The 13979-nt window shown below is 36.0% G+C and overlaps 1 protein-coding gene across 4 annotated transcripts in view; it reads left to right on the top strand.

The window, feature by feature from the left end:
* LOC150099730 (alpha- and gamma-adaptin-binding protein p34) overlaps positions 1–10652 on the top strand; it is a 203010-nt gene extending 192358 nt beyond the window's left edge. For 3 of the 4 annotated variants that reach the window (XM_090403400.1, XM_090403399.1, XM_090403398.1), the window contains one exon: positions 10496–10652. In XM_090403400.1, the coding sequence (XP_090259526.1) occupies positions 10496–10533 (38 nt within the window). In that variant the 3' untranslated portion in view covers positions 10534–10652. The remainder of the gene's footprint in view (positions 1–10495) is intronic. The other variant, XR_016549330.1, reaches the window with a different exon arrangement.
* Positions 10653–13979: the final 3327 nt, after the last annotated feature.

Raw genomic sequence — 13979 nt, 5'->3', positions numbered from 1 at the left:
CACTTATTGACTTCAATAAGTGGCTTCACTTATTGAACAGCAAAAGGCAACTAGAGTGTGATGGTGTAAGCGAAGACTGTTCTGGGGTCAAGAGGACTGGAAAAAGAAACTTTTTAGCGATGAAAGTATGTTTTGTGTGTTCCATGGTCATCAAGGGATACATGTTTGGCATCTCTTAAGCATGAAGCATTTAATAAAGAAAGCATGAAACGCTCGGTAAAATTTGCAACCTCTGTCATGGTATGGGCTTGTATGACTACAGAGGGTCCAGGTAGGCTGTGTATTGTGTACGAAAGAGTCAATTCCGAAGTGTGCCAAGAAATTCTTGAGCACTTTATGTTACTTTTGCATAGGTAGATTTATGTGATGGTGATTTCCTTTTTCAGCAAGATTCAGCTTCTTGTCACACTTCCAAGACCACTACTAGATGGCTCAAAGAAAGGCAAATCCATGTAATTCCTTTAAATCTGATGAGTTTGTGGGGAATTATGAAGAAACGTCTTCAAGAAGTTGCCCCAAGAAACAAAAATGAACTTGCTTCTAGTCTGCAGACCATATGAGCATGTTTTGATAAAAACAACTGTGAACTGCTAGTAAATAATATGCTCAACCGTTTACATAGAAAGAAAAGCCTTTCTATATGACCAACCATTTACAGTCATAAAAGCTAAGGGAGATGCAACAGAGTACTGATTATCATGTTGTTTCCTTTTGATTGTGATTTTTGTGCATTTATTTTTGCATTATTCTAATATTTTGAACCACGTTAAAAATTATTCTAATTTTATGAATGTTTTCAAATAATTTATATTACATTTTTATGTGTTTACATGGTTATATAATCTACAAAATACGTAGGTTTAGATGATTCTAATTCACATTTAGTAATAATTATTTTCTATGCTATAAATTAGAATTGCAAATCATTCAACACGTTTTCTTTGATTATTTTAATTTTTTCATTCAGAGATGTACTACTTCTCTTCTTCCATTCCATAAACTTATGTTCTCTGGAATGGACTTTTTTCAAGTGTTTTTCCGAATGGCTACATTTTTCAGCTGCTAAACATTAACAGTATTTCTCCGCATAATGTTTTGCCCACACAAGAGGGTACAGGTAGGCTGTGCAATGTGTATGAAAGAGTCAGTTACTATGCTGTAGATTCTGCATCCTATTTTTGTGTAGGATTAATATTGCAAAGGAAAAGCCTTTCTATGCATGACAGTCAAGCAAATAGATTACATGCAGATGAAGGCAAACCTCCTAAAGTCCTCTAGATTCATTTCCATTGGAAACATTGCACAGAGAAGGACCACATCCATACTGTTACGTCGTTATTTCTTCTATTTTTCTATCCTTATTATCTCAATAATCACTATTATCTATTCTAGCCTATCTTACTTCTATCTAGAGTTGTTTCTTCTTCAGATACTGGCAAAATTTATATTATGCTGCGCCAGCCAGTGTCCTATAACAGAAAGATTCTTGCTCAGGGAAACAATCCTAGATCTTAAGGCATACACACATCATTTTACACTTCATTACGGTTATATAGATTTCTGGTACTTTGCAGTCGTGACCTGTAATCTATTGTTATATACCCTCTAAATTCTTTCTGCTAAGGTTCTATTTTATTATAAGTGGTAATTTGATCTCGTAATCAGGCATAAGAAATAAAACATGTTTATTGGGAAATCAAACATTTACAGTTAAGATGCAACATATATTCAATGCTAAGGAAATCAGTACATGCTAAGTAAAATCAGTTCACGCTAAGTTAGTTCCAAAAATGCTATACAACATTACATAGCCTGTAATCTCTTTCCGCAAGTTATTCTTAAGTTACACATTCTCAAGGTTTTCAATCAAAAGCTACCAGCAATACCCGTTTCATTTTATCAGGTTCAATCTCATTCAATAATATAACTGCCTCCAGACAATCTGTGCTAAAAGAAACTAGTTATTTCCAAAAGGGAATTCTCACTAAAGTCCTTTAATAATTGTCCATACTTATGCTTACACACGTTTTTTCTTCCTCTAACATTTCTGAAACATACAACAAAACTTTCTACGTTACCAATTCAGTTCTGGACAATATGTTGCTTCCAGGTGGTCTGGTTACCTTCTGATTATTCCGTCTCCTGGCATTGGGCTCACGCTGTCCTTGAATTCTGCTGCCAGACACGAACGTGTTTCTTCCGCGTCTAAGGGGATTTTCTCCACTTCTTCCGATAATTCACGAACAGCTCCGTGTAGAATTTCTTAGGCATCTCCAGGAACAGGCCCGCTGTCCAACATCGCAACACCTACACACGTCTCTCTCAAACTACCAGTCAAAATCACAAAGCAGGAACCAGGAAAAAGAGAGAAAAGCCTCGTAATATGGTGCGCATTGCCTTATATTCTTACTTCTTACGCCCTCTTTCTTCGCTGTATCTTTTCTGCACGACCCTCTTCATTTATGTCCCCAAGTTGATTCCTTGCTCTGCCTTTGCTGTTAGGGTGCTGTTTTCGTGGAAAGCGTGCTAATGTCACCTTCTGCATATGTTATTGCCTCCAGCATTACGCTAAACTGGGTGGCTAGCATGCGACCTTTGAACTGCTACTTATAAATTGTTATAAATATTTTCCTTACACAAATACTATATTATGATACAAATTCTCACTTTGATATCTGGTTAGACAACAATAAGATCTTAATAAATTACATACAAAGGAAATTATATTATCACATATAATAAACTAGTTTTCTTTATTTTCTGCTGAAATACAGGCATCTCCTTAAGTTGTTAGTTTTTTGCATGTTAGATCCTGAATGAATAATTTCCTTTCAAAAGTTCCCCATTCAGGATACCATTGCAAGCAGATGCATAGTTTTCCATATGCAGAGAGGTAATCTCTGCATATGGTTTTGATGCACAGTCACAACTACATCATCACATTTTGTTCATCAGCAAGCATACGTACTCATGATGAAGAAGAGTTCCAGAGTTCCCATTTGTGGGTTTATAAGGTATCACACAAAATTTCCAGATCATATTTTTTATACATTGAGATTAATATCATTTATATCTTGTTTTGTACTGTCCTGTTCAGAGAACAATAGTTCCCCAGCTTGATAATAGTGCAACTATGTTGGTTTGCCCCCCCCCCCCCCCCTCCACATCATCCTGTAGATACAGAAGAACATTTAAAGAAATGATAGTTCTCAATTTGTTCTTTGGGAATGAATTTGTAATGAAAAGCCATCGCCTACTTTTGAACTTGATCATTTTTTCTCCAAAAGCAAGTTTTCATATCTTGAGGAGTTCTGGCAGTATTTCCCTATTTGAGGCAGAGCTTGTTGCATACACACCATTCTATGAAGTATGCCATTCGTTGTGGAGCAGAAAGCACAAGGGGCAAACCCATGTAGTTGCACTTTAATAAAGTTAACCACCTTACCGGCCATTATGGATCAAATACGCATCCTCATGCTCTTCGTATCCATCATATATTTCAATGTAATATTAATGGTATCACAATTTTCATATGCACTCCGCATACATAGAAACTTGGACGTATATATACGTCCTGGCCGATAGCATGGTTAACACACATGAACCACAATAGTAGGTTTTTTTATTACGTAAATATTTTGTCTTAGGTATCTTAGGACATCGTGAGTACAGTAGAACAATACTAGGAATGACACAAAGGATAGGGCGCAGACGTACAATGGAATCCAAATTGCGTGCAGTGGTGCGTTGCAGCCTGCACTTAAATTGAATTAAATTAATTAAAATTAAATTACAATTAAGTTATTTTTACACAATTTTGTATGACAATTTCTCATACTTTAGGGATGGCAAGAACATCATTGCGGTTTAGATTTGGTCTGTGAAATAGGGCTTCAGCACTATTTATATAAGTGTTCATATTTATATGAAGATCTGTGTAGGAGTTTTGTCTTTTCCCATTGGATCTTGTGGTTTGGGTTTTCAACCAAACCACAACCTTCATATTTATATGAAGATCTGTGTAGGAGTTTTGTCTTTTCCCATTGGATCTTGTGGTTTGGGTTTTCAACTTTGTGTTGAGCGAGGCCTGATTTTTGCGGTTTGATGAGGCGGATATGGTCTTGATGTTCCGAAATGCATTTAAAAACTGATCTGCCTGTCTGTCCATAATAAGAGAGTTTACTAGAGCATGGAACCTTGTATACACCAGGTGGTAGCATAGGTGAAAATTTGTCTTTAGGCGAAAACAAGTTGTGGATCTGGTTGATGAGTTTGGAGGTGGCAGCAAGATTGTATTTCTTCATAATTTTCAAGAGACGTTCGGAGATGCCTTTGATATAAGGTATGGGAATCCTATGGGGTTCTTGTCTAGGTTGATGTGTGGCGAAGTTGCTGATGATTTTTTGAGTTGGGAGATTATATCCATTTAGAGTGGCTGTGTTTTTGATTATTTCCAATTCTTGTTTTAGAGAATCCTCAGAGGAGCAAAATCTGTGCGCTCTGGTTACCAATGATTTAATGTTGCCAAATTTTTGATGATGAGCAGAAGTATGGTGAATGTAGTGACCTGAAAATATTGCTTTGCAATAGACAGAGGTGGAGATGGAAATGTCTTCTTTTCTTTGGATGTGTAAATCCAGAAAGGAGATGCCCTGTGGGGATTCTTTTTCTAATGTAAATTTGATGTGTGGATGAAGAAGGTTGATTTTATCTAAAAACTGAAGTAGCTCTTGTTTGGAATGACTCCAGACTTTGAAGATATCATCGACATATCGAAGCCAGCGTTTTGGTTTGGGTTTAAACGCGAGAATTTTTTCTTCAAGATGTTCTATAAACAGTTCTGCCAAGTTGGGAAGGGGGGACTCGATTGCTGTTCCCTCCTCTTGCTTGTAGATTTTTCCTTTCGATGTGAAGTAACCGGAAGTGATAGCAAATTTGAAAAGTTCAACAATATCTGATGGAAATTTTTGATTTAATAGGTGTACAGTTTGTTTATGGGGGCTATTGGTGAAGAGAGAGACGATGTCAAAGCTAATTAGCATGTCAGTTTTTAGCAGTTGAAAGTTTTATTTTGACGTGAAATTCTCTGGAATTTTTTATCGAAGAGGTTGAATGGCCTATGTGGGGGACAGAGAAGGTTGGATAAGAATTTTGATAACTTGTAAGTTGGGCTGCTAATTGAATCAACGACAGGTCAGAGTGGGACGTTGTTCTTGTGAAGCTTGCGTAAACCATATATTCTCGGTATGTCTTGAGTTTTTTTGAAGTTTCTTCAGCTGTCTTTTTGTGGGATCATAGTCAAGTTTTGCATACATATTTCGGTCTCGGAGTAATAAATTCATTTTTCGGTCATATGAAACACTATCAAGAACCACTGTGGTATTTCCTTTGTCAGTTCTGGTGATGATTATGTTTTTATTATGTTTTAAGGAAGTAAGAGCTCGTGTGTAGAGGCTTAAGTGTTGTGAGGACATAATGTTGGAGGCTTAATGGATTTTTTACAACACTCAGAAAGGATTAAAAAAGAATTTAATACTTCCTATATTTCGTCCTAGTCACTAGGACATCTACGGGGATTACAAAAATAACTAATGTAACATGAACACAAATATCATACAATACTAAGCCCAACCACATGGGTGACAATAAAGTCCTATCCAGGTGGAGCACCCTCTAAGGGAGGTTGTAGGTGGCCTGGAATGTAAGGTGTGATCTCTGGTGATGAGTGTTTCCCAAATCTTCGGAAGCTTAATGTAACCATATTTATTAAGATTTGGTTGATTTCTAAGAGCTGCTGCTGCTTTTAAGAATAGCTCTCTTTCTTGAATTTGCTGTGATGGAGCATGGTGGTTTTCTTCCATGATACCCTGTGGGTGGTGTCCAAGAAATGGTCAGCCAAGCCTGAATGACCATAGTTGTGTTTACAGATGTAAGACTTATGTTCCTCTAGGCGGATGGATGCTGATCTGCCTGTCTGTCCAAAGTACGCCAGCTTACAGGAACAGGGTACTTTGTAAACTCCAGGCAGAGAGAGAGAGAGGAGGGAGCTGATCTTTCGTAGAACGGATAAGGGTAGCAAGCTTGCGGTGGGGCTTATATGCTGTGTGTAGGTTGTACTTTTTTAGAATCTTGGCTATTTTTTTGGATGTGCCACGGATGTAGGATATGGTGATGGCAATTTTAAATTCTTGTTGACGAGAAAGGCAGGGAATGGGGGAGGAACTGATTATTTTTTTGATACTGTGATCGCTGTAGCCATTGGAGAGGAAAGTGTTGTGTATGTGGTTAAGCTCAGTAGTGAGGGTGGTTCCACTGGAACAAAGATTGTGGGCTCTCTTGGTAAGAGTTTTAATAATGCCATATTGTTGAGAGGGTGGTGGTGGGAGAGTTTGTGAATGTATCTGCCTGTGAGTGTGGGTTTTCTGTATACAGTGAAGGCAAGTGTATCATTAGGCAGGAGTGTGACTAAGGTGTCTAGGAAGGATAAACAATTGTTCAAAAGCTTGAATGAATCAAATTAATCAGCTATGAGATTCCAAACATAAATTGGCAACAAATAATTTAAAAATTATAGAACTAGAAGCAGATTTGTCAAACATGCTAAATCAAGAGTTGCTACAAGTGATTATTAGTGTCTCAAAAAACTCGGGGATCAAAGCTTTCGTTAAAGCAATATTAACCTACAGAAAAAATACCTTAACCTGTTAAATCGATCTAAGAAAAATATCAATAAATTACTGACCGAAATATGGATGGTTAACTCATCTAACCACAAACTAACAGAAGATGAATTAAATGTTCTACCAGAGGCCATAAGTTTGCCATTCCCCCCTAAATTTTTCCCATATCTAGATTCATATACAACATTGAAAGAAGCATCAGCCACCTTCTCAGTATTGAAGCCAGCAAACCTAGTTTTGAAATAGCAAAAATAATTTTTGATGCCAAATCTTCAGTCTTAAACATTCCACCTTCAGAATTGAAGGCTCTTACTTCCTTAAAACATAATAAAAACATAATCATCACCAGAGCGGACAAAGGAAATACCACAGTGGTTCTTGATACTGTTTCATATGACTGAAAAATGAATCTATTACTCCGAGAACGAAATACTTGTGCAAAACTTGACTATGATCCCACAAAAAGACAGCTGAAAATTGAAAAAGGAAAAGTTGGTCCTTGTTAGGGATCTAAATAGCAGATTAGGAAGTGATTGTCAGATATACAAAAATGTTTTGGGAAAATTTGGAGAAAAGAGCAAAGCTAATAATAATGGCAAATATCTGTTTGATTTCTGCTCAGGACATGGACTGGTTATTACTAACACCATGTTCCAACATAATAATGTGCACAAATTCACATGGAGAGAAGAGGCAGGGAATAAGAAAAATCTCATTGACTATGTTATTGTTGATAGTGATGTTTTCTCCCTTGTGCAGGACACCAGAGTGTACAGAGGATTTGAAATTGGAAGTGATCACTATTTAGTCTTGACCAGGATAAAATTGAATTTCATATTGAAAAGAATGATATGTAAGAAAGTTTTAAAGCAAATAAAAGTTGAGCAGCTCTCAGATGTGAACAGGAACCAAACCTTGGATATTCAGTGGCAAGCCTTGAAGAAAACCCTGATTGATTCAGCTAGAGAGGCATGTGGCGAAGTTGTCTGCAAGGATAGAAAAATTAGAACTCCATGGTGGACACAGGAAGTTAAAGAGGCAGTGAAGGAAAAGAAGAAAGCATATCAAAAGTTCCTGGCAAATAAGTCAACTTGTGCTCTTAGAGAATACAGAGACAAATGGAAGAAAGCTAAACAGTGTGTAAAACTAGCTAAACAAAAGTCATGGGAGGACTTTTGCAAGAACATAGAAAATAAATATCAAAAAGGTGGCAAAATATTCTGGAGGTTGTTGAAGAAGCTTAAGAATGGAGGTAAGAGTGCTGTAAAAGCAGTTAGAGATGATAAAGGTGACATGAAAACGGGAGAAAGAAATATCCTTGAAATATGGAGTAATTACTTTGAAAATTTGCTAAACGAAACAAGCAGTGATGACAGCACAGTGGTAAACAACGCTGACCAGCCATGCAGTCAGGAAAACATATCCATACTTGAAGTAGAAAAAGCCATCAAAAGCCTGAAATGTGTGAAAGGCAGCAGGAGTAGATGATATTCGACCAGAAATGATGAAGTATGGTGGTATAAAAGTCTTACAGTGGTTGCACTACATAGTTCAGAATGCCTGGACAGAGAGACTAATTCCAGACGATGGGAGTAGAGCTCTCATAGTACCCATATATAAAAAGGGAAATAAAACTGAATATGAGAATTACAGAGGTATATCCCTACTGAGTGTTCCTTGTTAGATATATGCAACTGTACCTGAGAAAATGTTGAGAAGAATTGTGGAAGAAAAGCTTGGGAAGAACAAGCTAGATTCAGGTCAAATAGAGGCTGTCAGGATCAGATTTTCACTTTACGACAAATAGTGGAGAAATCATGGGAATATAACAAAGATCTGTATTTATGTTTTGTCGATTTGGAAAAGGCATATGACAAGGTGCCAAGAGAGAAGTTATTCAATATGCTACAGTTATATGGTATCAATGGGGCATTATATCAAGCAATACTTAGTCTTTATTTGAGTTGTAAGTCAGCAGTTAGAATTGAAGGAAATACAGGAAGATGGTTTAATGTTAAATCTGGTGTGAGACAAGGATGTACATTATCCCCACTGTTATCCATTATCTATATGAATCACATTATGAAGGAAAGTGGTATTAAACATGATATCAAAATTGGAGATGTTAATGTCAGCTCTTTGCTTTATGCGGATGATGTTATACATCTAAATAAATCCGTTAAAAGTCTGCAAGATGCTCTGACTAAATTGAATAACTGTTGTAATAGATATGGTATGAAGGTCAGCAATAAAAAGACAATGAAAATGGACAGAATCATTGAAAATGTCAGCTGTGTTGTGAATGGAGAACCTGTGAAACAAGTAAAACATTTCAGCTACTTAGGCATGATTTTTAATGAAGATGGTAAATTAAATATGGAAATAGACAACAGAATAAAGTGCTGAATCCCTACTTCACAGACCAAATCTAAACTACAATGATGTTCTTGCCATCCCTAAAGTATGGGAAATTGTCATACAAAGTTGTGTAAAAATAATTTAATTGTAATTTAAGTTCAGGCCACAATGTGCCACTGAACGCAATTTGGATTCCGTTATACATATGCACCCTATCCTCTGTGTCATTCCTAGTATTGTTCTACTGTACTGATGATGTCCTAAGATACCTAGGATGAAATATTTTGGCAATAAAAAACCTACTACTGTGGTTCACTTGTGTTAAATTTAGTCCTGAATTCTCCACAGGTTTCTCTATATAATCAAATTTAATAAAGGTACTGTTTCTCAAAAAAACAAATTAACAAATTAAAACAAATTCTGAAATAAACGGTGAGTTCTCCAACAGATATTTGGCCAGATGAAACTAGAAATTTTTTTATTGCACCTTGTATAACAAAACATGGAATAATAGAAATTAAATTTCAACATTATTTTTCAGTAAATATAGTTGAGTATTTGTTCGGAAAGACCTGGGTTTGATTTTCATCAGTGATGTGAGGAACTTTATCTAGTCTCTTTCACCTAAAGGTGAGTTAGCTGGTCTCATACGGATGTAGGGTTTATTTTTCATCCAGATCTCTATGCAGGCGACTTGTTAAGCTTGGTCTCTTGAGTAATCAGGAACCTAGATCAAGACACAAGAGTTCCTTAAATGTAGAAATTTGAACATAAGGGCTTGATCATATTGGATAGATAACTAAAGAGCACTTGAACTGCCAACTTGAAACTTTGGGGATAAACAACATCAGCAGCACAGTACCCTGTCTCTTCTTTCATACAGCCAGTCAATTTGCATTTCACTAGGATCATCACTCAGTATGTGAATGAGCATTTCCCTGACTTGATATATAATTTGTAGCAGTCTGCAAAATTATCTGCTGCCGTCTGTTTGATTTCTTTGTATGGGTTACATAAAAACATGGCCTTTGATCATGAGATAGGCATTAGAAGAAATATCTTAGAAACTTTTGATGCTGCAAACATGCATTAATGACACCACAGTGCTCTTAATTATATTTTCATACCCAAAAAGTTGATATGCATTCAAGCTGATAGCACTCATTTTGAACATTTGTTAAATTGCTTGTGCCATGTATTTCCCCTCAATAATAAAATAACTGTTCAGGTCAAGGCTACATATCACACACCCATATCTTTTGTAACCTTTGAGAATCAGATGGGAGTTCACATGACATTTCTCACTTAGAATGGCCTGAGGAAATAAAAAGATCTTGAAGTACCGACAGTTACCAGACATTCTGAAACAAAAGGTGTTACATGACTTTATTAACATGTATATAATTTCCTTGCAATGTTTTTATTAACATCATTATTTTTATAATTTGATTATATAGGTTGCAGTTGCTTTTTGGCGAGCATTAGGTGGAGATGAAGAGGAAGTCGCAGGCCTGAGTGAAGATGAATAGTACAGTTCTGTCTAGCTTCAAATTAATGTTAAGGAGAAAAAATTGTGCAATGTTTGTGATGTAAATAAAGTATATGTGTTCTTGATTTGTGTATTCTGATAAATAATTAGTTATATTAATTGATAGTAGCAATTGTTATTGTTTAGTGTGATAAAACAACTATCTTAGCTATCTTGCTTATCTGAGGATCTTAAATGGCATAAAATCATGTTTACTCTCCAGATTGTGTCCTATCTTATCCTTAGCCTACCTAGTAATAATATCCTGTCAGATGTCTAACTTTTGTTGTGTATAGTCATTGTGAAACATATTCCTCTTAACTTCATTTATTAAGCATGTTACTACTCAGTATGAAAATTGGGTTGTCATAGCAGAGAGAGAGAGAGAGAGAGAGATAGATTCCTAATGTAATACTACTTCCTTACACAAAATGTACACCAGAATTTTCAGAAAACAGCAGATGTCAGCCAACAGCTTTGATAATAAAGAAAAATGTGGGTTATATATATTGTACATGATGGTTGAGCAGTAATTGAACATTTATATTTCAATAGTGTTGTAGTTGACTATACAATGAGATAACATATCTAACAATAATATAGTAAGGTCTCATCCCATCTTATGTGTTAGTGTTAGGATATGTGGCCTGTCATCAAAATTTTGCTTTTTAAGTATTTTTTGGGATTTGGAGCACTTATTGCATACGTAAAACGGTACTGTTTTGTCCTACTTAATTATTTTTAAATATCTACAAAGTGACAAGCAAACTGAATAGAGACTGATACCTTTACATGTTTTCATATAGAATATTTATGATATGCATGGCGATAAATCATGTTGCAACATGAAGGAATATTAAATAAAATCAAGCATATTAAGCCTATTGGTTTTTCAGGAATACACTCGAGTCATTTTTTTCTTTTTACTACTGCATCTGTATTTTTTTATTAAAATATTTTTGAAGTATATATATGATCAATCCTCGACTTACAATGGCCATTCCATGAATCTTTCACCGAATACAACATCGCTATTGCAACCTCCGGACCAAAATGTCATTACTGTCATAAATGCATACTACTCGTGTTTTAAAATAATTTTGCTTAGACTATTGTTTTGTTACCAAGGGTAACCCTCAGCAACTTTTGGAAGAAATATAGTTGCTTAGAGACAGCGAAGTGTATGAATTATGCAATTGCTTGCTATGGGAGATTTACTCGTATGCAGAAAACAAAAGAAATCTCCCCGGACTAAGTTGGATATAATGTACACAACTAATATGTTAAATATATTTTAACATATTAAAATATATTTTAAAAAATTTAAAAAGACTATGTGTTTTCATATCATCCTAGGAAGATGAGTCTAGTCATTCCACAAGCATATATCTGTTGAACCATCCTCAGAACGCTTTTTTTTTATTTTTTTATTTTGTTTTTTGCAATTCCTGAAGTTGAATTACTTCCTGATTCTCCTGTTAATGAAGCTGCAGCTATGATTCGTTACCCTTGCTCCTTGTGTTCCAATCTGAATTTGTTTTTACCGATAGTGAAGCAATGTATACTCCTATTTCATTATGTATTAAAATACAGTACTGTATACAAAAATGTCATGATTTGTACATTGTAGCCTATTATTTCTCTATAAATAAAGGGTAAAATTGGTTTTAAAATAGAACAAAACTACCTATGTATTTTAGCATTCAGGCATGTTGACTGTTAACTTATAATTGTGTTTCATATAGAGATCCACTTACAACATTTCGACTTATAATATTATTATTACTAAAAAAACCTCCATGGAGTCAAAGCCTAATCGCGGGAGGTTCACTGTTATACACAGTTTATCATACCGCGCCTTAAATAGATTCACTGTCTCTGCTCTTGCTACATTCTCGGGCAATGCATTCCAATCACTCATCATTGTCCATGTAAAAAAACCTGCTCCTCACTCCCTTGCTCACACCTTCCAGAGATGGCCTCTTGTTCTATCTTCACCCATTCTGTGCAAAACCTCCCCACATTAATCTGGTATTAACCTCTTAACAGCTTATATGTCTCGATCATATCCCATCTCCTCCTCCTATCCACCAATTTCTGCAAATTGCATTTTTTCATATCTGTGTACATACTCAACATTCCAGAAATCACCTTAGTCAATCGTCTCTGAACTTTTTCCAACAAATCTTCATCTTTTTGAAAACCAGGTGACCAAATCTGTGCACAGTAATCCATAGGTGGCCTGATCAAAGCCTTATAAAAAGGAACCATAACATCCGTACTTCTAAGTCAGTGCCCTCCACATCGTTTCCATTATCCGCTGTGTTGTCCTCACAATTTTAGTAACATGTCCCCAAAATTTTAGTTCGTTGTCTACAATCAATCACTCCCAGATCACTCATCTCCTCTACGATTTCCACCGATTGTGTATGTACTCTACATCCCATCTCTGCTTCGCAAATTTCAAAACCTTACACTTTGCAACATTAAATTGACATCCCCACTCATTTACCCAGTCAGCCAGTGTATTCAAGTCCTCTTGCAAAGCTAGCATCCGCTCTAATCCTGATACCTCTCCCCAACTTTGCATCATCTGTAAACAACTTCATATCACCATTCAGACCTATGCAAATATCATTTACATACAAATTAAACAGCAATGGACCAAAAACAGACCCTTGGGGTAAACCACTAGTAATTTTCCTCTTCTGGGATATCGTACTTCCATAGATAACTCGCTGATACTTATCAGACAGCCAATCTAAATTCCAGCGAACTAATCTATTGCTCAGCCCCCATCCGTTCCAATTTAATCACCATCTTGTCATGTGGCAATTTATCAATCGCCTTTGCAAAATCTAAATATACGGCTATATATATGCAACACCCTTATCCAACGTTTTTGTCACTTTATTATAAAAAGTAGGCAGATTGCTAAAGCACGATCTTCCTTTAGTAAATCCATGCTGGCCGCCAAAAAGTATTTTTCTGTTGTCAACCCAATTCTGAATCTTATTCCTAACTAACTTCTCTAATACCTTGACCACAACTCCAGACACACACAGTCTGTAATTCAAAGCCCTACTCTTATCACCTCTCTCTTATGAATTGGAATAATTTTACCCACTTTCCACTCTTTTGGAACTTGGCAAGTGAGAGACTCATGTTGAAAAGATATGTAAAAGCTATTAACTCTGTGGAACATTCCCTCAAAACATGATGAAATAGCGTCAGTCCCACAGCACTATTTACATCAAGTCTATTCAATTCCTCATATACCTCCTGTTCACTTACAGTTCGTCCCTCTTTCCCACTGCTATCAAGTTCTGCATGATGTCATATTCATAAGAACGAAATACCTTTATAAATTGCTCATTAAATATCTCAACTGTATGCTCCGCAGCGGTTTTCAC

Source organism: Typopeltis vanoorti, chromosome 14 (genome assembly GCF_054136105.1).
Source record: "Typopeltis vanoorti isolate ZY-2024b chromosome 14, IOZ_Tvanoo_1.0, whole genome shotgun sequence".
In the NCBI taxonomy this organism is placed as follows: domain Eukaryota; kingdom Metazoa; phylum Arthropoda; class Arachnida; order Uropygi; family Thelyphonidae; genus Typopeltis; species Typopeltis vanoorti.
This window is presented reverse-complemented; position numbering and strand designations above follow the sequence as displayed.